We start from the raw sequence: 15,268 nt of genomic DNA, 5'->3' as shown, positions 1-15,268 counted from the left end.
ATATCCAAGAGTTAAGAGTTCAGTTGAATAAAGCGTTCACTGATGAGGAAGAATATTGGCGTTTAAAGAGTAGAAACATATGGTTAAATCTTGGAGATCGGAATACTCGGTTCTATCACGGCTTGACTAAGATGAAGAAAAATCAAAATAAGCTCAAGGATATGTATGATAGAAATGGTGTTCTTCATACTCAGGATGAAACTATTGCGAAAATTGCTGAGGAGTATTTTGTTGAGATGTTTACTTGCTCTGATACGGTTCCTTTGTCAGAGGTGCTTCCTAATATCAACAAAAAGGTTACTGAGGTGATGAATAGAGAGCTTCTCCGAGATGTAACTGATGCTGAGATCAAAAATGCCCTTCTACTTATTGGTTCTGCTAGAGCTCCTGGTCCTGATGGGTTCACAGCTTCTTTTTATCAGCAATTTTGGGATGTTATATGTGGAGATGTCTGCGAGATGGTGCACAAGTTCTTTCAGACGGGTGTTCTTGAGCCTAATATAAATCACACAAACATTTGTTTGATACCCAAGTTTGTGGATGCCAATCACATGAGCGATTTTAGGCCAATCAGTTTGTGTTCCGTGGCGTATAAGTTGATTTCCAAAGTCCTATGTCTGAGACTTCAAGGTTGTTTAGAAACTATAATTTCAGATTCTCAAGCAGCTTTTGTCCCAAACCGTCAGATATCAGACAACATTCTTGTGGCACATGAGTTAATGCATGCTTTAAGAACCAAGAAGGATTGCTCAGAGCAATACATGGGAATCAAGACGGACATTAGTAAGGCTTATGATAGAGTTGAGTGGGGATTTTTGGAATCGACTATGGAGTCCCTGGGTTTTGATACGAAGTGGATCCAACTTATCATGACATGTGTTCAATCAGTGTCATATTCAGTTGTTATTAATGGTGTCCCTTACGACCAGTTTCGACCTTTTCGTGGGATTAGACAAGGGGATGCGCTATCTCCATATCTGTTTCTACTTTGTGCGGAGGTGCTAAGTCAAATGTTGGTAACAGCACAACAGATGGAATGTTTTCATGGTATGAAACTAGCCAGAAATTTCCCAACGGTCAGCCACCTTCTGTTTGCAGATGACTCTCTGTTTTTCTGCAAGGCAACTGTGAGAGATGCTCAGTGTATGGCTCTGATTCTTCAACGATATGAACAGGTATCAGGTCAGAAAGTTAATTTGGAGAAGTCTTTAGTGGTTTTTGGAATGAAAATTGATCATTCTGTTCGAGATCATATTAAGAATATCTTAAAAATTCATACGATCGGGGGGGGGGGGGAGGTAAATATCTGGGTCTTCCAGAACAAATGGGACGCAGTAAAGTTTCTGAGTTTGAAGGGGTGGTCAGTCAGGTTAAAGCTCAAATTCAACCTTGGTATAATCAGTTTTTGTCTCCGGCTGGAAAGGAAACATTAATAAAGTCAGTTCTTCAGGCAAAACCAGTGTATCCTATGAGCTGCTTCCTTCTCCCTAAAACAACGTGTGATGAGATAAATTCTTTGCTAACAGAATTTTGGTGGGGTCATAATGGTGAAAAAAGGAAAATACCGTGGGTGGCTTGGAAGAGGATGTGCTTACCTAAGAAAGAGGGAGGTATGGGTTTTAGGGATTTGTATTCTTTCAATATAGCATTGTTAGCTAAGCAAACATGGAGGATTTATCAGAAACTGGATTCTTTGCTAAGTAAAATCTAAATGGGTAGGTATTACTATTCGTCGTCGTTCTTACAGACGTCGAATATAACTAATGCATCATACGGCTGGAAGTCAATTCAAGCTGGTAAAAAGTTACTTTGCAAAGGTTCAAGGGTGTTGATAGCTGATGGAAAAGATACTAGTGTCTGGTTTGATAATTGGGTACCTACACTACCTCCGCGGAAGATTGGTAATATTACTGGTTCAGAGAATTTAAAAGTTTCGGATCTTATCATTCAGAGTTCGAGATCGTAGAATATCCCCCTTCTGGAGAGCCTATTCAGCCAAGAGGACATGGAGATGATCAAAGGAATCACTCTTTCCAAATATGCTATTAAGGATAAGTTGATATGGCCTTATACTAAAGATATGAAGTACACCGTAAAGTCGGGTTATTGGGCGGCTTTCCATGATCTAAGAGAAGAGGAGGCAATTGAGCGATCTCAAGGCTCAATTACTCTGAAAAACGAGGTGTGGAAACTACAAATCCTTCCTAAGATTAAGCAATTCCTTTGGAATGTTATCTCGGGTGCTGTTCCTTCTTATGTTGCTTTGTGTACTAGAGGAGTGAGGTTGGACCCGACGTGTCAAAGGTGTTGTTATGATGAAGAAGATATCAATCATGTTCTGTTCCTTTGTCCTCATGCTTCAGCAATTTGGAGATGTGCTAATAGTCCTTTAGCTAATCAGTTCACTAATAATTTGGAGGTGAACATTACTATGCTTTTGCAGCTTGCGAGTGATATGAAAGACGATAAGTTTTATCAGTATCAATCTTTCTGGATACTGTGGTATGTTTGGAAGTCACGGAATGAGTTTTTATTCAATCATAGAAACGTACATCCTTCTGAAGATGCTAGAAGGGCAAAAGAAGCTAATGGTGAATGGGTTCAGTGTGTGAGAATGTCAGCAAACAGAAGGGTCGAGAGACACATAGATATCAGGTAGGAACCGCCTCCAGAGGGATGGCTTAAGTGCAATTTTGATTGCAGTTATAAAAATGGAGAACTGTTTTCTGGAATGGGTTGGATAATACGTGATCATCAAGGCAAATATGTGTTGGCTGGTGGAGCTAAAATTAAAGGTATTCGTTCGTCTTTGGAGGGAGAAGCATCTTGCTTCTTATATGTACTACAACAGATATGGATAAAAGGATGGAGGAATGTCTGGTTTGAAGGAGATAATAAGGAACTGGTTCAGATTGTGAACGGATCTGAAGATAATATGGAATTGGGAAATCTAACATTTGATATCAGACATTGGATTGGATTGTTGCCCTTATGCTCGTTGGAGCAGGTTAACAGAGAGAAGAATCAAGCTGCTGATTGTATTGCAAAACGTGTTTTGGAGGAGTCTGAAATTTCTGTAGTGTTTAATATGCCTCCTAATTGGCTAATTGACTATTTCTATCAACCTTTCACAATTTGATTCAATACAATAACCGTTGGAAAAAAAAAAACCCAACTTAACAAGAACAAAACTGTAACAAAATCAAAGATCAAACCAAAAAAAAAAAAAACTGAAACAAAAATATGAAAATGATGCTTAATTGAGATATGTTTCTATTGGCCACATGTTGTTAACAAACGTGAAAAAAAAAAGCAACAAAACTTAATACGAAACTTGATAGAAGCAAATACTCATTTTGGGGTTTATATATGATATATATAGATCGAAGTCTCAGAAAGTGAAGCAAGAGCTGGACTGGAACTGCTTCAGGGCTTTCATGGCATCTACTTGTTATACCCGCATGAATCAAGCTTTTGAAATCATAATAGTCGGAAGTGGAAGCGTTGGTGACGATAATCTAGGAGTAATTGGGAATAGAAATAGTATTTAGGGTTACAAAGTAACTTTACTAATATGTATACCGGATCTGTTCGGATACTTTTACGGATCCTGGGTATAATCCGATCCGACCTGGTACCCGGTTTAGTTTAACATCCCTATCCAATCGGGTATTTTTAATTATCTGTATCCGATCCGAAACCCGATTTTTCGGATCGGTACCGGTTCGGATCTTCGGATTTTCGGATCCAGGAAATATTGCCTAGTATGAATTTATAAGTTTCGATTTTAGATTTTCTGATTGTCTTCCGATGCTATAACTTTCATTGTAAAATTTAATCATGATGACACACTGTCAGAAATGAAAACGAGTATTGACTATTGAGTGATTGGGTTAACCATTTGAATTTTATTCGGTTAGGTTCAATAGACTTTCTTCAATCCGATTAAACCGAACCAAAATATTAACCGTATCCGCAGCCTACCTTAAATTATAGAAGGTGGGGGACATAGGGGAATAGACAAGTGATTTTGGTGGTGGTAATGTACAAAACTGTGTAAATAGTACGATCCGTGCTTTTGGATGAAAAGTTTCCTCTTTAACTAAAACGACATTCTGAGCTGTCTCACCCACATGACCTTATGTGTTTTCTTCATTCTCATCTCATCTCAATTATAGATGTTCCAAGGAATTATATTTATGTATATAATAATAATTCTTATGCCAAATCAAACCAGCAATATCAGACTTAATCATAGCTTCTTATTATGAAGATTTCAATACGCTTACTTCCTTAATCATAAACTAAACAGTAAAACGTGTTGACATGACTTCGCCGCTCGCTCAATGTGGTTGGCATAATCTATTTGCCGGCTATCAAACAGCACATATAATAATTCCTTTTTATTTATATGTTCTGTCAGAAAAAAATATTTTATTTTAAAATCCTCGATGATAGTAAATCATACGGTTGGCTTTGAGAAAACTTTTAAAAGTAAAATCATATGGTCTTGTTTTATGGACACCCACACCACACCAGTATGTGGTAGCGTCAAACAAATGAACACTGGGGATAAAAGACTAGATTATGTGTTCATATGATAACAAGGAATCTCTGCGGATAAATTGTCATATGGAAGATACTGACAGATTTATGATGGCTCTTTTTCAAGAATTTAATACAGGTATGGCCAACTAGTAGACAAACTACAAGGATTATGTGGTAGAAGATTGAAAAAACTATACAACGGATTATAACTGATAACTGATAACTGATTTATGGATTTGTTTGTTGTATTTATTGGACAATCAAAACAGTTCCTGGCCTTTTCTACAATTTTAATTTGTTGGTAAAATATCCTGCAAATAAACTAGTCAAAGTAAATATTTTAGTAATTAATATTTTACAACTTTTTGGAGAAGTAAAAAAAGCGCCGCGAAATCTAGGAAAGAAAATAAAGAAAACGGCAGTAGATAAGGTCTATATATAAGCAAAGATTAAAATTGAGTAAATGGAAATAAACTAATCAATTACTTTCACAAAAGTTAACAAGAGGACAAAAGTAAAAAGCGAAAACCACAAATTAATTTTAGAACGCATGACTATCTTCTGAAACGAAGGGTAAAAATAAAATAAAGAATAAACCAACAGAGAGAAGAAGAAGAGAGCCAAGGATCGAACGGAGGAGGAAGATTCTTCCTCCAATTACACATCTCTATTTTTACGGAAATTTTCGTAATTTTAGTGTCAACAAACCCAAAAAAAAACGAACCCGATCAACGAAACTTGCACTGCAAAAAAAAAAAAAACACCATCTCCGAGAAGAAGAAGAAGAAGAAGAAGAAGGAGAGCTCCGTTAATTTTTCATCTTTTCGTGAAAATTAGTGAAGACGAATTAATTTTTCTTTATTTCCTTTTTTGTTTCTCGAATAGAGGTTTCACGGACTTGGGGGGGTCTCCGTGATCCAATCTTGGCGTAATTGTAAATCTTTGATTTCAATTGTTGTGATCGAATCCCTCATTTATCAGATCCTCAAAAATTAAGGGGTTATGAAATCGAATTTGTGTTCGTTTCGATCTGGGTTTAGGCTTAATTGAAGGATGCAGCATCAGCATAATCTATTCACCACAATGCGAAGTTTAAATCTTGCAGAAGGTTGCAAAGGCACACAAGTCTATGCACCTCCTCCTCCTCCTCCTCCACAACAGCCCGGTAACAACGCGACCGGAGGAGTCGGTGACAAGTTCCTCCAACACCTCCAAGACCACCTCCGCGTCAACTCAATCCGATCCAAATCAAGCCGAACCTACCCCCAAGCAAACGTCGTCGTTTCACCTGAATCCCTCCTCCCTTTCGGCCTCCCTTTAACAGATCTCCTCGAGCCTCGGATCGATCCTTCCTTGAAGTTCCCCGACTTGGTCGACCAGATGGCTCAAGTCTACCGTCGCATCGACAACTGCGACCAGTCGGAGAGATCCGGAGCTTACTTAGAGCAGTGCGCTGTCTTCAAAGGCTTATCCGATCCGAAGCTTTTCCGGCGGAGTCTCCGATCGTCTCGGCAGCACGCGATTGACGTTCACGCGAAGGTCGTGCTCTCTTCCTGGCTTCGTTTCGAGAGGAGGGAGGACGAGCTCATCGGAACAACCTCTATGGACTGCTGCGGGAGAATCTTGGAGTGCCCTAAGGCGACTCTTGTTTCCGGGTACGACCCGGACACGGTTTACGATCCATGCCTCTGCTCCGGAGCCTCCTCCGATGTTCAAGAATGCTCCACTTCCGATGAAGCGTTGGACTACGACATGTCCTTCTGTATCGGCGACGAGGAGGTTCGTTGCGTGAGGTACAAGATTGCTTCTTTATCAAGACCTTTCAAGGCGATGTTGTACGGAGGGTTTAACGAAATGAAGCGAGGGACGATCAACTTCACGCACAATGGAATCTCCGTTGAAGGGATGAGAGCTGCTGAGATCTTCAGCAGGACCAACAGGTTCGATAACTTCCCTCCTCACCTAGTCTTGGAGCTCCTCAAGCTCGCGAATAGGTTCTGCTGCGATGAGATGAAGTCATCTTGCGATGAGCATCTGGCGCATCTCGTTGGAACTCTTGACGAGGCGATGCTGTTGATTGAGTATGGTTTAGAAGAGTCTGCGTACCTTCTTGTGGCGGCTTGTCTCCAGGTTTTTCTGAGAGAGTTGCCGAGCTCGATGCATAATCCGAACGTTATAAAGATCTTCTGCAGCGTCGAGGGAAGGGAGAGGCTGGCCTCTCTTGGACACGCTTCTTTTAAGCTGTACTTCTTCTTGAGCCAGATTGCTATGGAAGACGATATGAAGTCTAACACCACTGTGATGATTCTGGAGCGTTTGGTTGAATGCGCGGTGGAGAGTTGGGAGAAGCAGCTCGCGTGTCACCAGTTAGGGGTGGTGATGCTGGAGAGGAAAGAGTATAAAGATGCTCAGAGATGGTTTAACACAGCGGTCGAGGCTGGTCATCTTTACTCGCTGGTGGGAGTTGCTAGGTCTAAGTTCAAGCGTGACCATAGATACTCGGCTTATAAGATCATCAACTCGCTCATCTCGGATCACGTACCTACTGGGTGGATGCACCAGGAGAGGTCTTTGTATTGCAGCGGGAAAGAAAAGCTGCTTGATTTGGATACAGCTACCGAGTTAGACCCGACTTTGACGTTCCCTTACAAGTTCAGGGCGGTGGCTTTGGTGGAGGAGAATCAGTTTGGTGCTGCCATCTCGGAGCTGAACAAGATTCTTGGATTCAAGGCCTCTCCTGACTGTCTGGAGATGAGGGCGTGGATCTCTATAGGTAAGGAGGATTACGAGGGGGCTTTGAAAGATATTCGTGCGCTTTTGACACTGGAGCCGAACTTTATGATGTTTAACGGGAAAATCCATGCTGATCATATGGTGGAGCTGCTAAGTCCGCTGGCTCAGCAGAGGAGCCAGGCTGATTGCTGGATGCAGCTGTTTGATCATTGGTCTACTGTTGATGATATTGGTTCTCTAGCAGTTGTTCATGATATGCTTGCAAATGATCCAGGGAATAGTCTTTTGCGTTTCAGACAGTCTCTTCTTCTGCTACGGTATTATAACCCTCTCTCATTGCTAATGATCTATAGTAGTTGTCTTAGAGATCGTTATTGTTTTTATAACAAATGCTTGTTTTGATAATGACAGGCTAAATTGTCAAAAGGCAGCCATGCGTTGTCTAAGGCTGGCTCGAAACCATTCGAAGCTGAAGCATGAGAGGCTTGTGTATGAAGGATGGATATTGTATGATACAGGGCACCGCGAGGAAGCTCTGGCCAAGGCTGAGGAGTCTATTTCCACGCAAAGATCTTTCGAAGCGTTTTTCCTCAAAGCTTATGCTCTTGCTGACTCTACGCTCGACCCAAAGTCCGCAGAGTACGTTATCCAGCTCCTTGGAGAAGCACTTCGTTGCCCCTCAGATGCTCTCCGTAAGGGACAAGTAAGTATAAAAAAGCTCATCCAACTAAGTCTTATGGTATATGAATGGTTTAGTATCATGAACTTTTGTTTGTTTTGCAGGCTTTGAACAATCTGGGGAGCGTGTATGTGGATTGTGAGAAGCTAGATCTTGCAGGTGATTGCTATACGAACGCGCTCAACATCAAGCACACACGAGCACACCAAGGTCTTGCACGTGTTTATCATCTGAAAAACCAGCGTAAAGCTGCTTACGACGAGATGACAAAGCTAATAGAGAAAGCTCAGAACAATGCGTCGGCATATGAGAAGCGGTCTGAATATTGTGACCGTGAGATGGCACAGAGCGACCTTAGCCTAGCAACACAACTAGACCCTCTCCGTACCTATCCTTATAGATACAGAGCTGCAGGTATGCTAATAAAAATCTCAGTGCCGGAACTGATACTTCTACGGTTTATCTGATGGTTTTAGTTTAATGTGTGAAATCTTGGTTGCAGTTCTTATGGATGACCATAAAGAAAATGAAGCCATAGAGGAGCTTTCGAGGGCGATATCATTTAAACCAGATCTGCAGCTGTTACATCTACGGGCAGCGTTCTATGATTCAATGGGAGAAGGAGCATCTGCCATCAAAGACTGTGAAGCAGCGTTGTGTATTGATCCAGGTCATACAGATACACTCGAGCTCTACCACAAAGCTCGTGAAGCAAATACTACCGACCAAAAGTAGAACAAAACTATTGTTTTGTTTGGTGGGCAAATCTCTTCTTTATTTCCCTCCTGGTATGCTTCTACACTGTTTCATTTCCTACTGCAAACAGAGAAATCAACAAAGGTTTGGTTTGAGTGAACAGAGAACAAACATAAAAAAGCAAAGCATAGCCATGTAAATAGAAACTTTTATACTGTTTTTTTTTTTAACTTTAATTTTTGGTTATTGGGGTGGTGAGGATACTACAGTAGTGCAGAGAGTGTTTCTTGCTGCTACAGGTAAAACGTTTTCTGCCCAAAGAGGAAACCATGAAGAAGAGAACTTACCTCTGGTGAAATTGGACTTCTTCTTCTGTCCTGTTTCTGAGATGTGTTTATTGGTTCTTTCTTTGATTTTTATTTTTATTTTTACTGGGATTATGTAATTGTATCTGTAACTTTCTCAACTTTTTCTTTTACATATTTCTTGTATTGATTCTCTAAGCATCCAGGGATGTGTTTTTTATCCTCTTGAAACAAGAAAACAGAGACTATTCGTTCAATATACATTTTACAAGATCATTTCCTTGGTTCTAATCCTCAGTTTTAGTTTTAGCTTTAGCTTTAGCTTTTTGTGTAAAAGACTAAAAGCCAATGTTTAGTTTCATGGTAGATTAGATAACCACATGATTGGAGTACCAGACTTAACTTTCTCAACCTCCGAGCTTTCTCGCTTGTGAGCACAATAAAGAGGCCACAAATATCGGTTTTGAACACACGAGAAAGCTTCAAAACTTATAACAACTTCACATTAAATCTCAACTTTCAGCTAACAAAATAAAAAGATAAGTGTGTCAAGACAGCTTTGTCTTTTGTCCTTCTGGGATTTGCAAACAAGAAACATCATTGCCCAACTCCAGATGATATTGTTTCTTACTATTGAAGAAATGATGGATATGAACCGATCTCGGAGGCTAAACTTCAATGCTCCCTTCTTGTCGACCAAACGCCATGATGTCAACCAAGAGAAGGTACCAGGGCAGTGTCCTGAAGCCTCTGTTCCTTTTTGTTGGGAAACCACTCCTGGAATGCCCAAAAACTTGTCTCACTTGAAACATGACCCTGAATCCGAGACACCACGTCTCAAACTTCCTCCAGGAAGATTGAAGGTTTGTTACTCTCTTGACCATATAAACTTTTCATGTTTTATCATCTTAATCAACTTTATCTCAAATGGTTTTAGATGCACGTTGATGGTGAAAACAACGATTATGATGGTGCCAGTGAAGGCCTAACACCAGCTAGATTGTTGCGTTTGAAGAAACGCGACAATCATGAACATTTTCATCATAGGGACCAAGACATGGTCGATGTCTTGTCGCTCACGCAAGCTATAGACATGGTCGAACAACCAAAAGATAGCGTAACGGAATCGGATGATGGAACCAGTGGAGGAGGTGACTCGAACGGCTACTTAACTATGGAGAGCACAGAGAGAAGCGAAGAGATGTCACCGAGCTACATAATAGAGCGGTTTCTGCCTGATGCAGCGGCTCTAGCGGCCGTGACATCAGCGGCTAGCCAAAGGAGGAAGAATCGACTCTCTTATTTGAGTACAACGGTGAGGCAATCTTGTTTTTCACCAAAGGCTTGTGGGTTACATGTGTTGCTGCCTTGGAGCTCTAAGCATAGGATTTGTGGCGTCAAAGACACATTTTCTCCCTCTTCCCACATTAACTTGCAAACCAAGTTTATTACAAAAGATAACTAGTTGAAGTTGTTGTTAGACTATATTGTTGTGACAGTGTGATGGTTATTAACACTAAACAAAAAGCATTATGTACAAAAATAAGGCTTTTTAAGCCAAAATTGATGCATCTACATTTAGAAAATTTATGTATTACTATTTATAAATAATCAAAGCTATACTTTTAAGTTCTTTAGAAGAAAAAGAATCATATATCTAATATTTGATGTTTTCTTGAAATAGGCTTACAGATCAGTTCAGTTTTGATTGATTGGATTTTTTTTGTTTTGTTTTGGTTGTTTTGTTCATGTTCAATGATTCGGTAAGACGTGCACCTATCCAAAGATAGCTAAGACTAAACATTCCTTTGCATTCTATTTTGATTTCAGATACACCGAAAATAAAATTATAGTTTTTATTTATCAAAAAGTAGGTCTCATACATGAATTGTATCTTAGATCCACTAAGATGTTTAACAGTTTAAGAGACATATAGTCGTTGTAACTTGCAAAAATAATATGGTGAATTCTACTGCCCTGAGAGATTGAGTACTGGCTAAGGATTCACTCAAGTAATAAAAGCACATATTAACCGAAAAAATGTCTTTAAAAGCAGCTACATAGAGATGTCATAAAATATAAACCGTCTACGTAAAAGAGAGAGATGATATATATGCTAGACATTGTATATTTAAATTTTGACGTAACATAACATATGATATGAGAACTTATTGTGTAAACATTTTTTCATATGTCAAGCTTCAATGATAAATGAAATCGTATTTACAAACAATATGTACGCATGTATATATATATAAAAAAAAATATATATATATATATATATATATATATATATTATTTAAGTTAAAATGATTGTTATATTATACTTTATGTTTCTAGTTTCTGTATCATCTAATACAATACCATTTTTGCATTGTTTTCTTTATGTTTTGTTTTCCATTTCCATATATTATTCCTAATATACATGCATGCACTAACTGAGAATACACCTGTTTGTCTCATATTATTTACAGAAATTCTCTAAGATATCATAAATATACCCCACAAAGATTAAAATTTTCAAAATGTTTCACTAAAAAGAGAAATATACATTTATACTCATAGGATTAACTAATTTAGATTTAATGTTTAGATTTTAGGGGTTGAATTTTAGGAATGTGGTTTAAAATATTTTTTAAATAATTAATATTTACTATTTAAATAATTTTTTTGTAAAATAATTTTAAAAAGGATTTTTGGATTTTAAAATTAATTTTTTTTATCATATATTCAAAATAAAAAAGTTTAAATTGAAAAATGTGTTATACAAAATAATATTCTTTTTAATTATTTTTTAAAATAATTATTTATATTTATATTTCTATAAAATAAGAGTAGAAGAGTTTTTTTAATTCTTGAATGAAATTTATTTTGATCAGTTTCCCATTTTGTGTCTTCTTGTTGGAATTTTTTTATTTTAGTGTATTTGGGAGAATTATAGTTTTGGTGATGATTGGTTTGGTTTTAACTTATGACTTTAACTTTATTTATTTTTAAAGCTTTAATCTTAACCATGATGTAGCTTTGATTTTAAAATTAAAGTCTTGCTACATTGTCTACATCCTTTTTTTTGTTCATGTTTTAATTTTTTTTATTAAAACAACTATTAAAATGATTTATAAATTGTAGTTTTTTTCTACAGCAAAAAAATATAAATCTAGAACAATAAAAACTACAGCCTAAATTTTACGGCTACATTTCTACATCTATATTCCAACCAATCATCTATATATATATAATAATTATTAATTTATGGTTTAACAAGATTATATGATTTTATATAAGAATTTTTTTAATCAGTTATTTTGTTATTTTATCAAATTGTGTCGTGTATGTCGAACCGAACCAATTTAGAATTTGATAAATTTAGTAATTTTTTGTATTATTATAATGAGTATTGCTTGGATTTTGCTAACAATCAAGGTAGAAAGTTCATCGAACCTTTTGCTTAAAAAGAACTTTTGCTTGAAAAGTCAGTCAACGGTTGACCCGTAGACTTACTCACCACCAATGGCTTGACTTCAATTATATACTCATCATCTCTTATCTTCGTCTCCCTCAATCCTCCAATAATTCAACTCCGATGTCACGTCAAGCCTTCTTAATTCTCCCCATTCTACTCTCCCTCGCCGTCTTCGGAGAAGGAGCAACGGCGGCGTACGATCCCACGGATCTATTTCTCTTCAACTGCGGCGCCACCTCCGATAACCCAGACAACACTGGCCGGAAATGGACGGCGGAGAATCGTCAAACTCTGCCGTCGAACGCAGTCGACGCGTCTTTCTCTTCAGATGCCTCTTCCCAAGAATCTGGTGTTCCTCAAGTGCCTTACCTGAAAGCTCGGATTTTCCGATCGGACTTCACTTACAGTTTTCCGGTCTCTCCCGGCTGGAAATATCTCCGGCTGTACTTTTACCCGACCCGGTACGAATCGGGCTTCGACGCCGCCGCTTCCTTCTTCTCCGTCACCGTCAACGGTTTCACTCTTTTGAAAAACTTCAGCGCTGGTTTAACGGTAACTGCTTCCGAACATGTTTTGATCAAAGAGTTTATCGTTCCTGTTCACCACAAGTTAAATCTCACGTTCACGCCGTCTCCTGCTTCGCCAGCTTTCGTTAACGGAATCGAGATTGTCTCCATGCCTGATGGGTTTTACTCCAAGGGAGGATTTGACGATAGAGTAATCAACGTCGGCAGCGACGTTGAATACCAAATCGACAACACGACGTCGTTCGAGACCGTTTACCGGTTAAACGTAGCCGGACAAGACGTGGGCGACACGGGAATGTTCCGACGTTGGCTCTCCGATGACGGTTTCTTCCTCAGCGAGAATTCAGGAATCAAACCGGTGGTAGAACATGTGAAGATAAACTACACGGACAAAACTCCCGCGTACGTCGCCCCCGAAGACGTGTACGAGACGTATCGTACGATGGGGAACGTCGACAACGCTATACTCAACCTGAGTTTCAACTTGACGTGGCTCTTCACGGTCGATGCTGGGTTTACCTACCTCGTTAGGCTTCATTTCTGTGAGACTCTACCTGAAGTAAACGAACCGGGACAACGTGTCTTCTCCATCTTCTTGAGAAAGCAGATGGCTAAGATTGAGATGGATGTGATTCAGCTGAGCGGCGCTTCTCGGGCTCCGGTGTATCTAGACTTCGTTCTAGTACACGTGGGCTCCGAAAATGAGCTGAGAACTGATTTACAAGTTGACTTGCATCCTTTCAGAGCCATTGTTCCAAAATATCTCGACGCTATTCTGAACGGTTTAGAGATTCTCAAGCTTAATGATTCTGACGGTAATCTCGCTGGACCTAATACGAATTCAAGTCCCCCACCAAACTCGGTCACGCAGGATTTACAAAAAGGAAAAAAGAAGTCACATAGTTTGGTAATAATAGCATTGGCAGTGGTTGGTTCTGCGATTTTGCTAGCAATGTTTGTTGTTGCTATCATCATCATCATAAAGAAGAAGAAGAAAATCGAGTTTAGTGTAGATAACACGAGCAAGCCTACGGACTCGTCGTGGACTCTTCTCCCACTTGTCACCGGGTCCTCGCATACCAGATCGGCCGGATCTCTCCCATCTGATCTCTGCCGTAGATTCTCAATCCAGGAAATCAAATCCGCCACAAACAATTTCGAGAAAGAGCTAATCGTAGGAGTGGGCGGGTTTGGTCCCGTCTACAAAGGGAGAATCGACGGCGGAGCCACGCTTGTGGCTGTTAAAAGGTTAGAAATTTCATCGAACCAAGGCGCTAAAGAGTTCGACACCGAGCTCGAGATGCTCACGATGCTCCGCCACATACATCTCGTCTCCTTAATTGGATATTGCGACGACGAGGAAGAGATGGTTCTCGTCTACGAGTATATGCCACATGGCACACTCAGAGACCATCTCTACAAGAGAAACAAGGTTTCTGATCGCCCGTTGTCGTGGAAACGGAGGTTAGAGATATGCATCGGAGCGGCTCGTGGACTACAGTATCTCCATACAGGCGCGAAGCACATGATCATACATAGAGACATCAAAACGACCAACATACTTCTTGATGAGAACTACGTAGCTAAAGTCTCTGACTTTGGGTTGTCTAAAGTGGGACCTACTAGTGCCTCTCAAACGCACGTCTCGACCGTCGTTAAAGGTTCGTTTGGTTACTTGGACCCCGAGTATTACCGCCGTCAAGTCTTGACGGAAAAATCTGACGTGTACTCCTTCGGAGTAGTTCTCTTCGAAGTTGTGTGTTGTAGACCGGTGAAACTCGAAAATGTCCCACGGGAAGAAACAGATCTGGTACGATGGGCAAAGTCAAATTACAAAAACGGAAACGTTGACCAGATCGTTGACTCAGATCTGACGGCTGATATTACTCCTGTATCGCTGGAGAAGTTCTGCGAGATTGCCGTGAGATGTGTTCAAGATCGTGGTATCGAACGGCCATCGATGAACGACGTCGTGTGGGCGCTTGAGTTTGCGCTTCAACTTCACGAGACTGCTAAGAATAATAAGAACGGCGTGGACTTTCTGGACCTACCGACACGTGGCGAGGTAGGTGCGACGACTGAAGGAGAAGATGATTTGTTTAGTAAGACTACAGGACGTGTGTCGAAATCTACGACGACGACCGACGATGATTCTGCTCGTCTTGCTGGTGATGAGAAGAGCGGATCGAGTTGGGGAGTGTTTTCAGAGATCAAAGAACCCAAAGCACGGTAGATTGTTGACTATGTTTTTTTTTTTTCCGTCAAAGTTATTTATTTAAAAAGGCCCAAAGCCCAACGGATATAGATACAGCCCAGA

The 15,268-nt window shown here is 39.8% G+C and overlaps 3 protein-coding genes across 4 annotated transcripts; all 3 read left to right on the top strand.

Annotated features, from left to right (window-relative positions):
- Positions 1-5,114: 5,114 nt before the first annotated feature.
- Positions 5,115-9,237, top strand: LOC106402774 (ethylene-overproduction protein 1). The gene is made up of 4 exons (XM_022705423.2): positions 5,115-7,598; positions 7,693-7,984; positions 8,065-8,374; positions 8,463-9,237. Exons 1-4 carry the CDS (start codon positions 5,602-5,604, stop codon positions 8,693-8,695), a joined length of 2,832 nt encoding a protein of 943 aa, XP_022561144.2. The 5' UTR covers positions 5,115-5,601; the 3' UTR covers positions 8,696-9,237.
- A 210-nt stretch (positions 9,238-9,447) lies between these two features.
- On the top strand, positions 9,448-10,594 carry LOC106424998. The gene is made up of 2 exons (XM_013865741.3): positions 9,448-9,824; positions 9,899-10,594. Exons 1-2 carry the CDS (start codon positions 9,576-9,578, stop codon positions 10,424-10,426), a joined length of 777 nt encoding a protein of 258 aa, XP_013721195.2. The 5' UTR covers positions 9,448-9,575; the 3' UTR covers positions 10,427-10,594.
- Positions 10,595-12,320: 1,726 nt separating this feature from the next.
- LOC111206494 (putative receptor-like protein kinase At5g39000) lies at positions 12,321-15,253 on the top strand. Of its 2 annotated transcripts, XM_048764560.1 has the most exons (2): positions 12,321-12,976; positions 13,071-15,253. In XM_048764560.1, exons 1-2 carry the CDS (start codon positions 12,691-12,693, stop codon positions 15,182-15,184), a joined length of 2,400 nt encoding a protein of 799 aa, XP_048620517.1. In that variant the 5' UTR covers positions 12,321-12,690; the 3' UTR covers positions 15,185-15,253. The 2 variants fall into 2 exon arrangements, with proteins under 2 accessions (XP_048620517.1, XP_048620516.1); XM_048764559.1 differs by having other exon boundaries at positions 12,323-15,253.
- The last annotated feature ends 15 nt before the right edge of the window (positions 15,254-15,268 follow it).

This window comes from Brassica napus, chromosome C8, assembly GCF_020379485.1.
Source record: "Brassica napus cultivar Da-Ae chromosome C8, Da-Ae, whole genome shotgun sequence".
Lineage (NCBI taxonomy): Eukaryota > Viridiplantae > Streptophyta > Magnoliopsida > Brassicales > Brassicaceae > Brassica > Brassica napus.
This window is presented reverse-complemented; position numbering and strand designations above follow the sequence as displayed.

Coding starts and splice junctions, on each gene's coding strand:
- LOC111206494 (XM_048764559.1), top strand. CDS start 12,545: ATGTCACGTCAAGCCTTCTTAATTCTCCCCATTCTACTCTCCCTCGCC.
- LOC106402774 (XM_022705423.2), top strand. CDS start 5,602: ATGCAGCATCAGCATAATCTATTCACCACAATGCGAAGTTTAAATCTT. Junction 7,599..7,692: donor CAGTCTCTTCTTCTGCTACG/GTATTATAACCC, acceptor TGATAATGACAG/GCTAAATTGTCAAAAGGCAG. Junction 7,985..8,064: donor ATGCTCTCCGTAAGGGACAA/GTAAGTATAAAA, acceptor TTTGTTTTGCAG/GCTTTGAACAATCTGGGGAG.
- LOC106424998 (XM_013865741.3), top strand. CDS start 9,576: ATGATATTGTTTCTTACTATTGAAGAAATGATGGATATGAACCGATCT. Junction 9,825..9,898: donor TTCCTCCAGGAAGATTGAAG/GTTTGTTACTCT, acceptor AAATGGTTTTAG/ATGCACGTTGATGGTGAAAA.